The sequence below is a fragment of the Cervus canadensis genome, chromosome 6, assembly GCF_019320065.1.
Source record: "Cervus canadensis isolate Bull #8, Minnesota chromosome 6, ASM1932006v1, whole genome shotgun sequence".
NCBI classification, from domain to species: domain Eukaryota; kingdom Metazoa; phylum Chordata; class Mammalia; order Artiodactyla; family Cervidae; genus Cervus; species Cervus canadensis.
In genome coordinates this window covers 56770305-56790915 of record NC_057391.1, presented here as the reverse complement: position 1 = coordinate 56790915, position 20611 = coordinate 56770305, and the positions used below count along the sequence as shown (strand labels likewise).

The 20611-nt window shown below is 39.5% G+C and overlaps 1 protein-coding gene across 8 annotated transcripts in view; it reads left to right on the top strand.

Annotated features, from left to right (window-relative positions):
- Positions 1 to 20611, top strand: part of GALK2 (galactokinase 2) — a 140950-nt gene that overhangs the window by 85090 nt on the left and 35249 nt on the right. For all 8 annotated transcript variants that reach the window (XM_043472030.1, XM_043472034.1, XM_043472032.1 and 5 more), the window contains 3 exons: positions 5460 to 5558; positions 7118 to 7270; positions 15043 to 15253. In XM_043472030.1, the coding sequence (XP_043327965.1) occupies positions 5460 to 5558; positions 7118 to 7270; positions 15043 to 15253 (463 nt within the window). The remainder of the gene's footprint in view (positions 1 to 5459; positions 5559 to 7117; positions 7271 to 15042; positions 15254 to 20611) is intronic.

Here is a 20611-nt window from a genome sequence, read left to right as displayed (position 1 = left end):
TATATTAATATCTTGAAGTCTTTTGTACTATTGTTGTCTTTATAAATATCCAGTGTTAGCTAGGCAACACATTCATGAATCTTTATCCCTTCTCAGTGACTATTAAAACCTAACCCTGTTATTTCTGCTCTTACTGGATCCCCACTGGTCAGCACATGGGTACACTGTTTAATGTGGGAGCCCATGTGATTTTTGTTTTTTTTCCAGGCTGCTTCAAGAGAAGAACCACACAAGGGGCTAAATTAGCCTCATTAACTACCTTCAGTAGCTTTAAAAGAAAATCTATGAATAATGCCAAGTTTCTCCTAACTGTCCAGAGGGCAGGAGTCAAAATAGAAATGAGTTTATTGGCTACAAACTTTTGGAAGAGTTTCTCGTGTAATCAGATTGTCTTCCCCAATGATTCTCAGGAAGGGATAGAGCTAAATGCCACAAGTGACTAGAAGTTTGGAGATGCCTGGGGTTCTTGAAATAGCTTGAAAGTACATTGGAGGGAGGGATTGAATTCCTCCTTGGTTAGGGCTTTGCTGTTTTTGCTTTAGGGTTCTCAGGTTGCATGTGAGTGTGTTGAGGTGTGTGTGTGTGTGAGTCAGGGGGTGTATAGGAGGGGCTGGGGGAGAGGAGAAGTGGATGAGCTTCAAGCATCAGGAATTGGGGCCTCAAATTTGATTTGGTTTGTTCTTGAAGTTAACTTCCGATGGACTTCTTTTCATACACTTTTGTTAATGTGTTTTTGAAAACTCCTTATTCTCATGAAATCTTTTGATATTTTATATAGTTCAAGCATGTATGGAGTATTTATTGTCTTTGCAAGTCACTCTGCCTCATTATACCTCTTGGGGGACATTTTATGGTTCTATTTTCAGTGTCCCCATGGATAGAAAGGGCAAGGCAGGCTCACATGTTTCCCCAACATCACCCAGAATGAAAGGCATTCTCTGCTTCTGTTTCCATTCCCTGCTGTTAAGGTCCTCCATTAATGGTTTTCTGAGTTCAGGTCATGCCACCTCTGGCCAAGGCTGTGGGCCTAGCTCTAATTTTTGCTTATTGTCAGAGCATGCAAGTTTTTCCTTTAACAGGATTTGAAATTAAAAACAACCAACTAACCAAAAAAGCCTTTTGTTTCTAGTTTCTTCACATCTCATAGCCATTTAGTATTTGACCTTTTTGCTTTTAGTATGGAGGTAAAGGGCAAGGGCCACTGGGAAAGCCAGCCTTTGAGCCTGTAGTTAAAGTGTATATTACAGGCATGTTTTGTTTGGCAAGCAGGGATTGCCCTCTCCATGTCCCACCTCCCTCTCAAAAAATTTTAGATTGGAATGCTTTAAATGGAATACAAACTCTCTTGTTTGTCTTGAGTTGCATTACTCCTTACTGTTGAACTGGTTCTCCTAGGGTCACCCAGAATCTTTTAAGTTCTCTCTTTCTCTGAATAATTAAATTGTTATTTTTTAGGGGTGGGGCATGCTACACAGCTTGTGGGATCTTAGTTCCCTGAGGAGGGGTTGAACCTGGGCCCTTGGATTGAGAGCATGGAGTCCTAACCACCAGACCAGGGAATTCCGCCCCCTGTCCCCCCTCCCCATTTTTTTTTTTTCTGTCCGCACAGCTTACAAGATCTCAATTCCCCAAATGGGTTGAACCTGGGGCCATGGCAGCAAAAGCCTGAAATCCAAACCACTAGGCTACCAGAGGACTCACCCTGAACAGTTTAAAAAGTGGTCCTGAATTCAAGATTAATTATCCCTGTTTTTACATTAGACTTGAGATTTAGCTATTCACTTGTATAAATCAAGTGATTTCTCATTCATTATATAAATATAATAAAATTTAAAATTATATACTTCTTTAGAGTTTATGGGATGTTTTTATCTAATTCATTGGATCATCACAATAATAGCTAGAGAGGTAGGTATTTTCTCCATGTTTTGGATGGGAGGTAATATAGTGTCGTATTTAAGAGTATGGAGTCTGGGGTTAGACAAGTGGAGTTTGAATTTCAGCCTTAGTAATTACTAGCCTAGTCACAGTTTCTTTGTCTGTAAAATGAAGAGGAGATATCTATCTTACAGAGTCATGATGAGAAGTAAATGATTAATTCATGCAAAGCAATTGGAACAGTACATGGCACATAGCAACAGGTCAATAAATTCTGTGAAAACTGTTATGGTTTATTAATAGTATATGAAGAAATGGAAACTCAGAAAAGTTAATCCATCTGTCTAGGATCACATCTGTCAAGTTGGCAGGAGAGTTGGGGCTCTAACCAAGACTTGAGGCTTCTGATACTGGTTTATTTCCTCTATATTTACCACCAAATTTCTCATGCATTATGGGGGGACTATAAAGTGAGTAATCCTTTCTTTCATCTTTCAAATTTCTTATCTTCACTTTCTTTTTGTTTTCTCCATTAAAACTCTTGGTTATTGTCTGTCTAGTAATGAGATACACATGTTAGAGTTCAGCATGAGAAATAGCAGCAAAGTATCGGGATGTCCAGAACCTTGCTGTTGGACTCTTCTTGACACAGAGATGCTGGGGAGTCCTGGGTCCCTCTGAATCTTGAGATAGATAGTCTGCAAAAATTAACATATTTCCATTGAAGTATTCAGTTGCTGCCACACATTCAGAGATTTTTTAAAAACAATAAGCATACTTCTTGATGCTTTAGTGTCTTTTCCCTTAAGAAGGAGAATACTTAAATTTTGAGGATCTCACTTATCATTTCATATCTCTTTGAAATAGTAGAAAAAATAGTTTATGTTATTTGGGTATATTATTTGGCAAGGGGTAGGGGTGTAATTAAAGTCCAGTGTAAAAATAACAGAAACTTTGGAGTTAGGGCACGTGGAATTCAAATCCTGGCTTCTCCACTATCTGTGTCTGCAAGTCTCTTTTCCCTCATCTGTATAATGAGGATAAGAGGGTTGTTTGGAGACCTAAAGGAGATAATGTTCACAAAAGAGATGATGCCAGGAACTTGGCATGTAAATATGACTGTTGTTGCTGCTGGGCATGCTAAGTCGCTTCAGCCATGCCCGACCCCAAGGACTGTAGCCCGCCAGGCTCCTCTGTCCATGGGATTCTCCCAGTAAGAATGCTGGAGAGGGCTGCCATGCCCTTCTCCAGGGGATCTTCCCCACCCAGTGTTCGGGCCTGTGTCTCCTGTGTCTCTTGCATTGGCAGGTAGGTTCTTTACCACTTGCGCCACCTGGCATTGCTGTTGTGGGAAGGCAATTTTTCACACTGGCCCCTGTCACTTATGTAGGGACCCATGTCTCCTTAGTCCTCATAGAATCATGCATGTACTTCTCTTAGGTATATTATTTCTTTACATTTTAAAATCCAAGTGTTTTGACCTGTTGGTTACTAATTTTTAAAAAATGTGCTTATTATGGAACTTTGCCATCTCTGATGTGTTCATCAGGCCACACACAATGTGCGTTATATCAAAAACACCAAGCTTACCTCATGTCATGAGGCAGTTAGCATTAGTGAATCCAGCAAGGAATATGACACAGGATCTATCAGATGATGCTTGGGCAGCTAGTCTCAGAAAGTGAAAGCAGCAGGTGTTTATTGAGTATTTTGTATGTGCTCAGGATTGTATGAGGTAGGGAATACAGAATAAATACTGATTCTTTCCGTTTCTCACAAGACCGGCAATTTTCTGGGGTAAATATTAATAGGTGTGATTGAAACCTGACACTATTAAAGAGTAATAATGAATACTATGTGATTCAGTTGTATTTGTTAAGTGGATTCTGGTCTGAGCACTGCGTGGCCTCCCATAGACTGATGGATAAAGATGCAAGGAAACCCATACTTACAGCATGGTTTGGTAAATGGGCATAGAGTTTTATACAGGGAGAGAAGAAGAGGGATTATATGGTAGATGTGTGCATTTCGGTGGTGGCAAGGGCTTCAGGGAGAGGTAACGCTTGAGTAGAGTGAGGATAGAAAATCACACTGTTAAAGGCACTGAGGGAGTCTGGGTGTGATGGAGAACAGAAAGAACCCTGGTCTGAGTCGAAGGTTTACGAGGTTAATGGTAGGAGAGCAGGCTGGATATGTGAGCAAGGGATAAGTCATTAGAGATGTTGTGTACCGTGATGAGAAGTATGATTATCAAGGCACTGGCAACCAAGCAAGCAAGAGATAATTATAGCAGTGCTTTAGAATGATCACTTTAGGAGAAACTTCCAGTGAAACAGGTGAGAAATAAATGCTTGAATTAAGTCTTAGAAGGAAAAAATGAATGAATGAATGAATAATAGAGTAAGTGGATGATACTAACTATCAGTATTGTAGGGATGTAGAGAAACGGGATGCCATAATGGGAACAGCATTGAAGGAAGACTGTATGATGAAGGAAGGTTTGAATGGCTAGTCAGCCAGTCCAGTGACTTGCCCATAGTAGGTAGCCAATAAGCTGGATATTGAATGGAAATAGGATTTATATGAGAGAAGACAGGAAATAATGCCAGGTTACATAAATGTGTGAGATGGTCATGGAGACAAATATAATTGGAAAAGAGTGGTAGATAATACGATTTCATGTACAGATTGGTTGCATATTTTGGAAGGCTTTGAAATGCCACACTGAGGAATGTGAACTTATTTTATTAATCAATAGGAAGCCATAGGCGATTCTTAAACAGGTATTTTGACATTTCCAGTTTGGATTAGAAATTTGTTCATTTATTGGGCCTCGCCATCTTGATTGGAGGAAGATGTGTTTGATGAGATGATGCTGGTCCTGATTCTTATGTTTAATAGAAATGCCATAGAGCAGCATTACTTTGGATTGGAAAATAAAGTTGGGTGACCTCACTTTGGCTGTGGGAAGACTGTGCAGTAGTACACTGTTGGAAGACAAAGAAAGCTGAGGTGGAAATGAATGAGTGCCCATATGAGATTTTTTGATGATGCCAGTTTAGAGGGATGGAGCAAATAAAAAAATGGGAGAAACTGCTTGCTCTGAGGAATCTTTTAGGGATAGCAAATACAGTCAGTCTCTTTATGTATTCAGGTTCTGCATCTGCAGATTCAACCAACCATGGATCAAAAATATTCCAAAAAAATTTCCAAAAAATTCCCAAAAGCAAAACTTGAATTTGCTGGGCACTAGAAACTATTCACATGACATTTTATTTACAACTATTTACATAGCATCTACATTCTCTTATAGGTATTATAAGTATTCTAGGTATTATAAGTATTTTAGAAATGATCTAAAGTGTAGGAGATGATGTGCATAGGTTATATGCAAGCGCTTTGCCATATTACATAAGGAACTTGAGTATCCTCAGATTTTTGTTAATCAATGCTATAGGCAGCTACTATCAGTGGATCAGAACTGCTCTGGAATTCAAACAGATCTGTCATGTCTGGAGTGGAAAATGAATGAGCAACAGATTATGATGTACTCACAGTGCAAATCAATTTTACTTTTCCAGGTGGAGCTTGCAGAAATCTGTGCCAAGAGTGAGCGTTACATTGGCACTGAAGGAGGAGGGATGGACCAGTCCATATCATTTCTTGCAGAAGAAGGAACTGTAGGTGACATTGAACTATTTGGAAATGTCAGCTTGGGAAAGTTCATGCAGAAAGGTCCTCAGTTTGTTTCTGGGCAGCCTGTTCTATTAGGCTGTATTTTAGGATGATATTTCTTAACTCCTTTGTAATTCAAGTTTATCACCAATTCACCTACTCCATTTCACGTTGATCACCTCTCCCTTAAGCTTTCAGAATTGTACCTCAAGTCTCTTTTCCTCTCGTGTCTAGGGTTTTTTCCTCCTTCTAATTCATTATTAGTATGCAGTTTCTCAATTCGTTAGTTACTGGGACTTCTTTTCCCGCTCTTGTCCCAAATCACTTCATCTCATGGCGTTTTCATAATCTCCTGTTGGTTTTAAACCCCAATGTTAGTTCTCTTGCCACATATATTCACAATCCCTCTTTTTTATGATTTACTCTATGGTGTCATTTTTCTCCGTCAACATTTTTGGGGCTTTAGTGGTAGGGAGAAAAATGCTGACAGGAAGCCAGGAATGAATTCCTTAGCCAATACTACTTCCCCTTGGCTAGGCTATAACTCCCATAGGCAGAACAGAGGTTTTGGTAGTTGCCATAAACTGCCCATTTCCAAAATAGAAACAGACATTTAAAAAAAAATCTTTTCTTAGGATTCCTATAGGCTTGGCTATTTTCCAAGAATATCTGGATTTCTTCCTATTAAGAGTATTTGTTGTTGATTCCCCTAAGCCAAAGATAGGAGACATGAAGAAACCTGGTTTAATGCTAAGAAAATACTCCCGGTGTTTTGGATGAGACCTGACAAGTAGATATGATGGCAAGAGTCCTGTTGTTAATATAAGTTAGGGGTAGATTCTTAACCAAGTCCAAATTCTTTGGGTTTGCAAAGCACTTCATAATCTGACAGTTGGTTTACTAGCCCTCCAATTCTATCATCTCACCATGCCTCACCCCTGAACCTCCAAGCTATAGCTAAATTGCAATACCCAGAACTGTCAACACCTTATGTTGTTTTTGGCCTTTGAACTTTTATATACTCTTTCCTCTTCTTGACATTCTATTTGGGTAAACAAATCCTCTGTCTGTTGTACTTTTGTTCATCCTTTAAGACTCAGATTTCCTTTTTTTTTTTTTTTAGAGGGGCCTACACTAGGCTATATCTAATGAAGTGCCACAACTATGTGTCTTTGTAACTTCCTGTCCTTGGCTACCATTGTAGCACAACCTGGCAGTGTGTTTGAGTACTTGACTGCTTTTCCCACTAGACTGTAATCTCTATGAGGGCAGGTACAGTGTCTGTCTTGTTCACTCTTGTGTCTCCAGTGCCTACTAGAGTGTTTGGAAGTCAATAGAGGGAGGGGATGTGTGTATACTTACAGCTGATTCTCATTTTTGTATGGCAGAAACCAACACAGCATTGTAAAGCAATTATTCTACAATTAAAAATAAAGATTAAAAATATTTGAATTGATAAATGAATGCATTTTTGGGAAAAATTTTTACTAAGGTAAATCATAAATGTTTAAGCAGTTTTTTAATTCTGTACTTTACGTCTCACCTGTCATTTTTTTCCCAATAGGCCAAGTTGATAGAATTTAGTCCTCTGAGGGCAACTGATGTGAAACTCCCAAGTGGAGCAGTGTTTGTGATTGCCAACAGTTGTGTGGAAATGAATAAGGCAGCAACTTCTCATTTCAATATCAGGGTGATGGAGTGTCGGCTGGCTGCAAAGGTATGGACTTGGCAAATTAGTGAAACCTGAAGTAGGTTTTCTCTTGTTCTTTTTCTCTTTGTTCCCTATTATTTTGTCTCTTTCCCTAAAATTTAGGGCAACATTCTGACAGCAGTAATATCATAACTGAAGTTTTTTTCAGTATAGAGCAATTTGATTTCCAGCTCAGGACATACATAAACCTATAGGTATGCCCTGCAACATCTAGCTATTTAGAAGTTACTTGAACTTCACAGTTGAGTCTTCTAGCATGGCACTGGGGAGATGATGACACCTCAACTTATATCTGTGAAACACAGGCCATGGGTTAGGTATATGGGTGGAGAAAGCTAAGTTGGAGGCGATTGTTGGGAGATGACCATAACTAATCGTGTTTCTTGAACAAAAGTGATGATAGCCTCAGTCCTTGGTCCTCTTACATGCACCATTGGCCATCATTGGTCCCTCGAAAAATGCAGGCTTTGTGTCTACTAGAGAAACACAAACCACAAGGTTTGTGTTCTCTGTTCCCCGGTTTAGAAGACACTTGCCAGTCAAGCCTTAAATCTACTTAGGAAGTATTTGCTGAATGCCTTTAGTGAGAAATGTTTTACTATTAAACTCTTCTGATCAGTGCATATATGAGAAGTAGTGCAGTTAACCTTTCAATGTCACAGACTTCAGTGAACTTTATTTTTCCCTTTTAAGGGCAAGCCTCTTCTTTCAGGAGATGGAAGAAATTAGTGTCTTATTTGTTTAAGGGCTTATTCCTGTTGACCTTTTGAGATAGATGAGTAAGTGCTGCCTTCCTGAGGAGACTTCAAACATACACAACATTGTTTTCAGAGTTTTATCATGAAATTAGATATCATCTATGAGATCCATAGGAGAGCCAAAACAAGTACAAGATATGTGAAGTGGGTTCCTGTTGTAATGACTCTTTTCCCAAGATAAAGAAGAAAAAGAGAAATAAAATTGTGGTGCTGAATCTCTGTAGTGAAAAGTTGTCAGAATGGGATGTGGGGGGATGTCTTTTTGCAGTTAATAGAAAAAGGGCTTCTCCTTTGTAAATGGTAGCTGAAAACCTTAATCCACTGCAGAACCTTTTGTTCCTGAGGCTGTCTTGAGTTTAACTGTATAACGCCACGTGCATTTTAGAGGGACTTTAGTCAGTGAAACTGATTTTCTGCTACATACTGCTCATTATTTTAAGTACTCTGAATTTTTCTCTTTTAAAATGTGGAGGAAAGAAAATTGAAGGGCTTTATCAAGATGCAGAATATTTTGTAAATTATGTTGCTGCAAATCATGAGAATCTAAGATTATATATATGTACAAAAGAGGAATAAAGATAACATTTATTACTAATATAGAAAACAGCCAATATAAGCTATGCAGATAGATCTTGATGTTAAGAATATGCTCATGCCTAGTGAATGTAGACTGGAATTCGACTAAGCATGTTTTCCTTATAATATGGTGCCATCTTTCCACTTTCAGCAACATATGAATGAGTATAAGTTTTATTTGGAAATGGTCTCATTAAATCAGGAAATAAACTCTCATGTTAAAAAAGTAAAGAAGCTTTTCTTAATCTGAGTAAACTTTCTGCTTTCAGACAATAAAAATGAAGGGTCAGTGGAGAAATGATAAATCAAGATAGCTTTGAAAATGAGACTGATTAGGTAGAGTTCCACATGGCAAAACTGTAATAAGTAATGCTTATTTTTTCCCTCCTATTTTCCTAAGATCCCTTTTTGAAAAATGAGTACCTTTTTGTGTCTCCATAGCACAGGAGAGGACACTAAACCAATAAAGATGGTTTTTCTTTGTTTTGCTTTAATGTTCACAGTTTCTTCTGTTCTTATGTCTTCCTTCTCTCTTTCTGTTCCTCCCTGCTCTTCTTCTAACAGCTTCCCAAAACTAATTAATGCAGATGCACTTAAAGTTAGAGTCTTTAGAGGCATTTCAACTGAAATTTAAAACATTTCAAGGCAAACACAATAGAGATTTATAATTATAACTTGCGTAAATGATTCTTTTAAGTGAAGCACATTTTAGTGTTCTTAAATTAACAAAGTAACCAGAAATCTTTAATGAGCAAAAATTTTTTCATATTTTATACATATTCAGTGGCTTAAACTTTTACAGAAATGCTTTATGTCTATTACAAGAGAGTATCTCTTAATTATATTGAGGGACAAAATGTGTGATGCTGGAAGGAAGGGAAATTATGCTGTTGGCATTTTGCGTACCCTGAGCTTCTTGTGGCATCATGTGAAGCAATGAAGAAGAAGGTTTCATGCAGTCCTTTGACACTTCAAGGAAAATTTACAGTGTGACTTTTTTTTTTTTCACAGAGCCTGTTTTGTCAGCAGCCATCACTCATTCAGTAGTTTTTAGCTCCTGCCACTTAGTGGTCAATATGGAGCTTATTCTTTGTGTGGTGAGAAGTGGGTATAACATTTTCAGGGCTTCTGCAGTTTTTTTGGAATCTGAGTGGAGAAAAACCAAACACCCAGGAATGTAGCCAGTTTCACTCGTCCTGTTGATTTAGTCGAACTCACTCTGCCAGGATGCTGGCATGGAGTATTCCCAGGACAGCGAGTCCCGGCCGCTGGGCAAGGCATGCACACACTGGGAGTAGGGTCTATGTGTCGGTGGAACCAGGTGTAGCAGGGCCTTCAGTGCCATGCTGAAGATCACCCAGACTTGGTCCTGGAAGCAGTGGGAGCTGCTAATATTAACAACATATTCTAGAGACATTAAGTTGGCCACAGGAACTTTTACTTGGTTGAAGAGAAGTAAGTCTTAAAGTGTCAGTGGGGATGGGATCACAAGAGAGGGATGCAAAAGGAAAGAAGCTCTGACTGGACCTAGTGAAAGGTCAGGTATAAGGCTGTGACCGGGTTTCTGTCTTCCTTTTGGTATAAATGCTATTACTTTGAGGAAGTTTTCCCTGACCACCCTCCCCACTTCCATTAAGTTAAATGTCCTTTTATATGCTCTTGTCACATCCTGTATTTTTCCACTATAGCAGTTTATCACATGGAGGAAGTTCTTCACTGTGTAATTATTACTTGACGTCTGTCTCCTTGGGTTGACTGTGAGCTGCATGCAGTCATGAGCCGTGAGTGCTTCATTCACAGGAGCACACATGCATTGCATGCAGTTGTGTGCAAGTGAAGGCTAAGTGTTGAGTTGAAAAGGGCTGTAGTTTTAAACTGAAGTGATGGATGGAAAGCATAGTGCTGCAACTCATAGGTATGGGGAACATAGGGTGGAAGGTGATAGGAAAGTGGGAGGTGATGACACTTGCCTGTGTTTTCTTACAAGTGGTTAGAAATTGGAGCTTGGCATGTTTCTCTTGGCTTGGGCAAAACCTTCAGGTATATTTGTTTTGGGATAATAGTTGAGACTAAGGACTGAGTTCAGTTTGCTGAACCTAGAATGGAGTTTGGAGAGAAGGTGACAAGAGAAGATCAGAAGGCTGGGGGGTTAAACTTGGGAGATATCTTTAGTAATAACAAAAGGAGAAAACTGAGTCATGGATGGAAATGTAAGGACCAGAGAGGTGAGAGGGAAGCCGGGAAAATTCAGTGCCACAGGGAATGTGAAGAAGGTAGGTAGTGAAGAATCCCAGAAGCCACCAATTTATGAAGGAATAAGAGGACTGAGAAATCCGTGGCTTTGGAAGTTCTTTTGGAGATAAGAACCACCTCTGGGAAGCCATCTTCAACAGTGAGAGTGGCCACGGAGGGCTCAGAAGTGGTGACTTGGGTCACTGGTTTTAGTTGTCAGACAGTAAGAGAGAAGAAGAAACGAAGAGCAGCAGCTTTAGTTATAAGAATTTGATGAGTAGAAACACCTGTATATGTTTGAAGGCCTAAGAAAAGGTGTCCTGTGGGGAAGGTATAACCAGAGAGACATTATTTAATCTTTACTGTACCTTATGAGGTAGCCATTAGGTATCCCATTTTACAATAGGGACTTTCCAGTCAAAGTGGTTTATGAATTGTTCTAAGTAAATGCAAGAATCCAGCCTTCTTTTTGCATTGTGCCCCTTAGGGGTTAGGCATGCCTGAGCTCCAGAGCACCAGGCTTGAGGATGCCTTAGAAAAAAGATAGACTGTGCTGAGCGTACAGTGAGGATTGTAGCAGAGTCATTCTGCACAGGTTTGCGGATTTCTTCAGACTTATTCTGTGGCCTGCAAACTAATATGGAGAACATGGAGAGTGGGAATGACTAACACTGAGGAAGGTCAACATTGTGAATGTGTTTATGATGGTTACGGACTCAACATTGGCACGGAAGTCACCGGGGGATGGCTCCATATAGCTGGAAGAGAGTGAGGGGAAGACAGCAAAAAAAAAAAAAGTATCCACAGTAAAAAGTTATGTATAATCCCATTTATATCAAACTATATGTGTATAGGCATGCATGAAGTATGCATAAAAATGTATCATAGGATGTAAGATGGGAAATTGATGGTTATCTTATTGGGATGATTACAGATGATTTACTTCATCATTTTTTTTTTAAATCCTCCAATTGTTATGTGTTTCTTCAAATTTAAAAATAAGCATGTGTGATTTATAGAACCCAAACCACCAACAACACAGCTGCTTTTGTTGTGTGGAAAATAACTTGTCAGAGAAGGGATTTGAAATTTTATCCGTTGGTGACCTAATGAGGAGGAAGACTTGGTACTTTCCCCATTGATTTGTTAATACTGCAAAATGCAATGAGAAAGTCAGAGAAAGGTGGGTTCTTACAGATAGGCTCCTGAGTTAGGGTCCATATGTTAGCACTTTCCTACCACACCCTCTTACTGGAAGCCCCAGGGAGCTTCCCGGACTGAGGATGTTTTCCAGTTGGAGGAGAGTGCTGATATTGCATGTGGGACAACCTGTAAGTCTGGGGAGCTAACACCCTTGGAATCAGCCCTCAATCAATGGTAGATGAGAGGGGATAAATACCTGAGCTTTCTGGTCAGAGTAGGACACATCTGAGCTGTATACATACAGGTCCCAGAGGGCCCAGCAGGCCCAGCCTCACAAACTCCCTTATCATTCATTGCACTTTCTATCAGCTTCTCTTCCTGTCTCATTTTCCACTTCTCTGCTAAAACTTCTCTGTATCATCTTCTCCCCACAAATTCTTGTCTCAGAGCCTGCTTCCAAGAGAAATCAGCCTAAGACAGGGTCTCAGCACCATTTATCTACCTCTTTGCATGACTGTGGACAAATAATCACAGACTGCTTTGTTCTCCACAGAGCGTCAGCCAGGCTCAGGAACCTCCCAGGAATGGAATCTGAAATAGTGAAAAGAAAATGGTAGATGCTGGCAAAGAACTGCTTTCTGTGATATCCCCAGCCTGCTGCTGAGTGAGGAACTTGTCACAAAATGACCCCTAGCCCTGCTTCACGAATGTGAAGTGGCAAATTCCTTCATGAAGTTCTATGTTTGGGCAACAGATCTTACCCACCCACTTCCTTCATCTGCAAGTCATCTTTACGTTTCCTGAGCCAAATTTCAAAGGGTTTAGGAGGCTTTCCTATTTGACTCCTATAATGTAGTAGACTACTCAGGGCCTCTTGGCTGTGCAGCTGTCACTGAGGGCGTGTGGTAGAGTTAATCGAAATACACACTGAACTGGCTCTGTGGACCCTCCAGCTGAGGGGTAAGTGGCCCAACAGCAAACTGGGATATTGCTAGAGTAACTGCTAGTGTCTCTGTCTGTGGAACAAAGGCACACAGAGCGGCAGCCTTTGAAAACAACTTTGCAGATTTTCTCCCTACACAGTCCTGGGACAGTTTCCTGGGACCAAGTGCCTGAAGCAATGTAATTTGTTGAAGTGACACCAGGATTGGGAACTTGGAGATGGTGTGTACTGAAGGGTTCTTAGGAAGAGCCCATTCTCACCACTTAGGGATCTTTCTTTGATTTTTTTCCCCACATTTCCTTCTTATTTTAGAAGGAACTCATCAAAGTGTCTTTAATCATTGCAATGTTCACTTCTAACACAAATCTTAGTTTGTGTTTAGAAACCATTTCTAAGACTTGAGTGGTGATTTGAACTCATATGAGTAGTGTGACATAGATATCAAGCATAGCCCATTAGGAATGTGACCTTGGGGAAGCAAGAAATAGGTGTAGGATGTGGGATAAATTCCCAACTCAGTTCTTAGTAGCTAGGTGACTTTGGGTAAGTCACTCTCATCTCTTAAAGAAGGTAATAATACCTTTCTCAGAGTTGTCAAAGGTGAGAAGAAGTAAAAATCACATTTAAATCATATGGCATCATACAAGTGTGAATTTCTTAACTTCATTGCTTATCTCAGTTGGATTTGAATCTGTGTTTTGAGAAAGCATAATTCTAGATCAGCCACTTTAGCTCTATTTCTGTATAAAATAAATATGTTGTATGTTTTTCTTTTGTTTTATGTATGTCTATAAGTTTTCTGAAATTATTTTTGGGATACATTGGGTATTCCAAAAATAACCCAGTTGGGACCACGAATGAATGAGTTTAATGAATGAATGAATCTGTCTGTGGAGGTGTCAGTCAGTTCAGTACTGCTAATAAACATTAAATGTGCTAAGCAAACAAGGTCAGAAGAAAGGTCTTAGTTTGTGTCCTTGCTTTTAAAAATGGCGCCATGTTCTGTGAAATAGTTGAATAGAAACATGTGATTCTATTGTCCCCTTCTCCAGTTCTGCTTTAAAATCATTAACTCCTTTCAAATGTATGAGCCACAGTTTTAAAAAGAGGATTAATGAATATAAGAAACACTGTTATTAACATTCTTCAGAAGTGAGTGGCCCTAACCAAAATATAATGGTCTTTTGGTAAATCTGCTTCCTGTCAAAAAGAAAGAAAATCAAATCATCATCATAATAGAAGAGTAAATCAGATGCACATTTCCCTTCTCTTGCTTGCTCCTTTTTGCTGTTTGCATTGTCTGTACCTGTGGTCCTCACACCCTGGGAATGAATTTTATAGACCTCCAGGGTGAGAGATACCTTCATTATCTTGACTGTCACCTGCTCTGAAGGGCTCAGTCAGTGGTTTGAGGAGAATGAGGGACACACATTCTGGAGTGTGGTTCCCGTGAGTGGACCTGGTTACAAAGGTTTGGATTATACTCACTTTCCCCAGCGGATTGAGGCAGTGACTCAGGATATAACTGGAAGCCAGACCCTTTTCTTGAGGCTGGAGAAACATACAGCTGTACTACTACCAACGACCTAATGAAATGGTTTTTCATAAGGTCACCAATGAGGTTTTCATTTAAAATCTGGGACTTGACTCCAAATGCTAGATACTTAAATTCGCTAGCCATTTCAAAGAGGCATGTGGTAAACAGGAAGTTCTCTAATGAAATCAGGCATTCAGTGTCTACCTCAGGACTCAGGTCATGTGTGAGATTTGAGTAGTTTTCTGTAGACTTTATAGAGAGCAGTGTTTGGGGGATGAACTGAATAGGGACCAACCGACAAAATTATTCAAAGAAATAGCTCTGAAGAAAGTGGTGACAGGCAAAAAAAATCTTATTATTATTATTATTATTATTATTTTTTAGGAAAAATACTTAATTAGCCTGTGAGTGTCACACAAGCATGTTTAATTTCAAACATCTGAACTCAGAGTTCATTTTCAAGCAGTGGTGGGAATTGTGAATAGGTTGAATGGAAAAAAAAAGCTGAAAGTTGAATTTCGCTCATTAAAATAGTGTAAATCAATTTCCAGGATGAAAACTGAACACATGTCTTGGTTTGAATTTGCAGCTCCTGGCTAAGCACAAAAGCTTGCCATGGAAAGAAATGCTGCGGCTGGAGGAGGTGCAGGCCAAACTGGGGATCAGTCTGGAAGAAATGCTTTTGATCACAGAGGACGCCCTTCACCCTGAACCCTACAGCCCTGAGGAGATCTGCAAATGTCTGGGAATTAGCCTGCAGGAACTCAAGACCCAAATTCTCAGTCCAAACACTCAAGATGGTGAGTCTGCTTGAGAAAATAGAGCATGTGTTGTTCCCCTCCCCCTAGATGGAAAGTTTCTGTGCCCCATGGATTTTTACTGATTTTGAAGCATGCTTGAGGGAATTTGGAAAATGTATGTATTTCGGTAAACTTAATTATCTAGATTCTTGGCTTCATTAAATTCATTCTTACTGATTTGCTATATGCTGGATTTTCTTGTGAGACAAAGGTGAATAACACACATTCTTGCCCTCAAGAAGTTCCCAATTCACCATTGTAATCCTCCTGCTTTAGCCTATGCCAACCACAAAATTACAATGGTCAGGGAAAATTCACTGGAAGCATCATGCGTTTTTTCAAATGTGAGCCCAACTCATTTTAGGGATCAGAAACCAAAGTGATGATCTAATAATGTATTAAATGTACATTTATAGTTTGTTTTGGTATTTTAAAATTTTTGTAGGAAGCATCTTGTGGCACCTGGAAAAAGTTATGTTACCTTTTTCAGTGAATTTCAACAACAAATTATTTCTCACTAGAATTAAATCAGGATCTGAATAACCATGAGAAACATATATAACCCTTGTCATGCAGTTAGTATACCCTGTTTCTAGTTTTGTGATTGCCTGTTTTGAAGATAATGGATATCAGGACATGTAATTCATAGTGTTATCCAGTAGAAAGCAAAGAAGAACTAAAGGGCCTCTTGATGAAAGTGAAAGAGGAGAGTGAAAAAGTTGGCTTAAAACTCAACATTCAGAAAACAAAATTGTGGCATCTGGTCCCATCACTTCATGGCAAATAGATGGGGAAACAATGGAAACAGAGACTTTATTTTTTGGGCTCCAAAATCACTGCAGATGGTGACTGCTGCCATGAAATTAAAAGTCAGTTGCTCCTTGGAAGGAAACCTATGACCAACCTAAACAGCATATTAAAAAGCAGAGAGACATTACTTTGCCAACAAAGGTCCATGTAGTCAAAGCTATGGTTTTCCCAGTAGTGATATATGGATGTGAGAATTGGACTACAAAGAAAGCTGAGCACCAAAGAATTGATGCTTTTGAACTGTGGTGTTGGAGAAGATTCTTGAGAGTTCCTTGGACAGCAAGGAGATCCAACCAGTCCATCCTAAAAGAAATCAGTCCTGAATATTCATTGGAAGGACTGATGCTAAAGCTGAAGTTCCAACACTTTGGCCACTAGATATGAAGAACTGACTCATTTGAAAAGACCCTGATACTGGGAAGGATTGAAGATGCGAGGAGAAGGGTACGACAGAGGATGAGATGGTTGGATGGTATCACCGACTTGATGGACATGAGTTTGAGTAAGCTCTGGGAGTTGGTGATAGACAGGGAGGCCTGGCGTGCTGCAGTCCACGGGGCCGCAAAGAGTCCGACACGACTGAACAACTGAACTGAACAGATCCAGTGAATCTGGTCCTGCTGCTCACCACTTACAAAATCAATTATGTACTCACAAATGTCGATAGAAAGATGGCTTTAATTAGAATGCCAGCAATCCTGGGAGATGGTGGATTCAGCATCCCCCGAAAACCACCCCTGAAGATTCTGTTTGGCCATGAAAGCTTTTAAAGGGAAACAAAAGCAATCCCAGTTAATCACTGAGATAGGGGGTTAGAGTCATTGCCATTCCGCACTGTGTGCAGGCTTGTCGACACCTTGTGATCTCTCTCTAGATGTGATCTTGTTCACACAATTTGTTCAGGAGGTTACTGAATGGGAAACTAGGGAAGAGATCTGGTCATCTGTTAATTAGTCTTTATTTCTACTTCTTTGACAAAGAATTGACAAATTAGGCAAGATTTTATGTGATTAAAAGATTTGCAAGATGTCCTTGGGTTGGAGATGAGTAGAGCATGGGGTGCCTGGTTTAAAAGTTAGTTATAAGATAGCTTTCCTAAGGTGACAAGAGCAGGGGATTCCTGCCGAGGGTGGTCTTCTGTAAAGAGCTGCTTGCAAATCCCTGCTTGTCAGAATATCATTCCATTTCTATGATATTAGGGGTGAAGGTCTTTCTTCTGTAACTTTTTCATGCTGACACAGGATCCCTTATTCTACAGAGTAGACATTGTCACCGTGGGTTTGTAGCATATCTTTGCAGACAATTTTAATTGTCCATTAACATATATAGGCCAAGAGAGCTACAATTATTTTGATGCTCACAAAGATATAGATTATTATGAGCAATAATGGTAATCCCATTCTCTTGAGACGAGTTCTTGGAATTGTGCTAGCCATAGATTCAGTACTGCTCAAGTTTATGTCATGGCTACAATTTGGTCATCATGCAGTTAGCTTTTTTCTCTAGTGGAAGTTATAGATAGTATCTATAGAACAACTCAGGAAAGTGCATCAGACACTGAGTCTGTGATTCTATTGCCCTAATGATTAACCACTTGTTTTTTGTACTAAGGGGCAGGGGGAGGAGGGTACTGAAGGGTTCTGCTCAATTCCAATAGGATGTTAAAATATTGTGAAATCTAAAGCAATACTGGTTCAGCAAATCAAATGGTTCCTTTTTTTTAAAGTAATTTTTAATTGGACTATATAGTTGATTTACAATGTTGTTGGTTTCTGCTGTATATCAAAATGAGTCAACCAGGCATATACATATATCCACTGTCTTCTAGACTCCATTCCCATATAGTATATTACAGAGCACTGAGAGTTCCCTTTGCTATACAGTAAGTTTTTATTAGCTATCTTTTACATATAGTAGTCTGTATATGTCAATTGAAATGGCTCTTTTGTATGGTGCCGTTTTTGTCATTGAGCTGAAGTGGAAAAAAAAAGAAATTCACAATTCAGTAAGCATCTCTTTTTTCTTCTTTCTTTTTTCATACTCATTTTTCTGATTATCATACTTCTTATATAAAAGGATTTAGGTTAGAGCAGAGCTCATGACTGCTGTGGAACCACATTCTGAAACACCAGGAAGTCTTCACTGCTTAGGTTGACACATGTGGTTCACTTAAGCATGGAGGCTTTTTCTGTTTGTCTACTGGTTTTATACTATTAACATAAAAAACCGGAGACAGAAGCCAGGCAAATGTTGGAGCTAGAGCCTTGGAGTGGCTTCTAAGAAGTAAAGGTTGTCTATTTGTGAGACATCAGTGGTGGGAGCTGGGACATCTAGCTACGACCCAGTAGCCTCTTTGTGAGGTAAAGTTGGGGATGGGAACTTAGCGGAAAGATCAGGGCCCCACATCCACTCCATTCACTTCAGTTCTACAACTGGATTTTGACTGCCTACTGCTAACGGCAGGCAATTGCTACAATTGCTGGCAGCTATAGGATAAGATAAGGAAATCTTTTGAGGGCAGGGATAAGGTTTTGGTTCCCAACACTGTTAGATCTAATTTAATTTGATGAATATTTGTTGAATTTCTAGATGAAAAAACTGGCCTATAGACTTCATCAGACTTGCTGCCTGTTTTTTTAAAAAATAAAATCTTCCTGGAATACAGCCATCTATATGGGCTATGGCTGCTTTTGCACTGCAATGACAGATTTAAGTAGTTGTGACAGAGTCTAAATGGCCCACAAAATCTAAAATATTTACTATCTGGCTCTTGGCAGATAAAGTTTGCTGACACCACCCCAGAAAGGCAGTAGACCAAAGGGTAGCCATAAGGCCTGGATTAAGATCTCAGACTTTTGCTTTGTTTTTTTTTTTTCTCCAGACTTCTTTATTTACTAGATTTGGGACCTGATTTGAAAGTTTTTAATCTTTCTGTTATCTTGGTTTTTCCACGAAATAGGCATAATAGAAAGAGGTACTTAAAGAAGTAATTGGTGTAATGTGCTAGGAACAATGCTTGGTAATGGAGGTACTCATAAACATCAGCTACTTCTACTATTTCTCTTCCCTCTCCTGCTTCCCCCACTCTAGGCCCTGAGGCTGAGCATCGGGAACACAGAAATAAACACAACAGGGTTTGATACTTAAGGAGTTTACAAAATAGTGGTGGAAACAAATAAAGAAAAAACTGACCCAGCAGGAAGTAATAAGTGCCGTGAGGGAGGTGTTCTTGGGTCTAGGAAGACCAGAAAAGAAAGAAGTCAGAGCTGGCTTTACGAAGGAGACAGCAACCAGACAAAAGTTAGAGAATAAATAGAAATTTCCTAGGTAGACAGGCAGAAAAACTTCGAGGCAGAGAGGAGTAAGAGAGGAATCCAGAGAACTACAGACAATTGAATGTTTTCTGAAAATAATGGTGAGTGATATATATCAGGTTGATTTTGTAGATAGGCCATCATCAACACTTTGTTAAATACTGTGTGCAAGTGTTTTATGGATAATGGGGAAATTCATAAAATGTTTGGTGAATAAAGACATTGGGTAGGTCATTGGATAGGAAGCGCTTCCAGGGGAATAGTCTTTATTCTTTGACTTAAGACACATCCAGTTTCTTATATTTAGCACATACATGTGTTAACTTCACTGGGCTGGATATTATGCTGGATGCTGGGATACAGAGATAAGTAGTACATGGTCTCTACCTTATAGTGACCTAGTGTCTGATTGGTGAGGGTGCTTCACAATAGTCACAGTGGATAATACCCATGGTAATAAAGGTATTTATTATGAGTCCTGAGTGTGGAAGTGAGAGTGACTAAATGCCTAGAGAATGTGGCTTGAATTTGAGCTAGATTTTAAAAGAAAGTTATGGCCTTCCCAGGAGGAGAGTGGTGACAGGCCATTTCAGGCAGAAAGTAGAGTCTGGAAGACAGACATGAGACAGGGGGTATTTGAAAAATGTGTCAAGAGGTCTTGTGTGCAGTATGAATTGGATGCCAAAAATATTGGCTAAAGGGATGCCTGTTCTCTTCTTCATCACAGAAAAGCCTGAAATGGGGGATTGTTGGTGGATATCTCAGTGAGTAGATTCTTAAAACTATAAAGGGCAGTTCAGCTGGAATTGATGATTGCCTGTGTCTAGAAAGGAAGGGAAGGAGGGAGGGAAGAAAGGGAAGAAGAAAAGACATAGGAGATTAGGAAGGCTGAGGTACGGATGCTGGGAAGTTAGGGAATTATAGATGGGAAATGATTTTGGAGGTGGGATGATGAATTTCTGGTGATATGGCAAGGCATCTAAATAAAGATATAGAGCAAGTAAAGACCCAAAGTATATAATTAGATTTTGGAGTTTTTGGTTTTAAGAGGCAAAGAGACCTTAATAGACATTGAGAATATTCGCTGTCAAATGATCTTCATAAAGCAGCCTTTTCATGGTGTCATTTCTTAGTTCAGAAACTTTTAGAGGTCCACCATTACCTATCGCCTAAACTCTTTAATGTGAATGTTAAGTTTCTCCTCAGTTTGGCCTTAACTCTGTTCTGTCCTGTC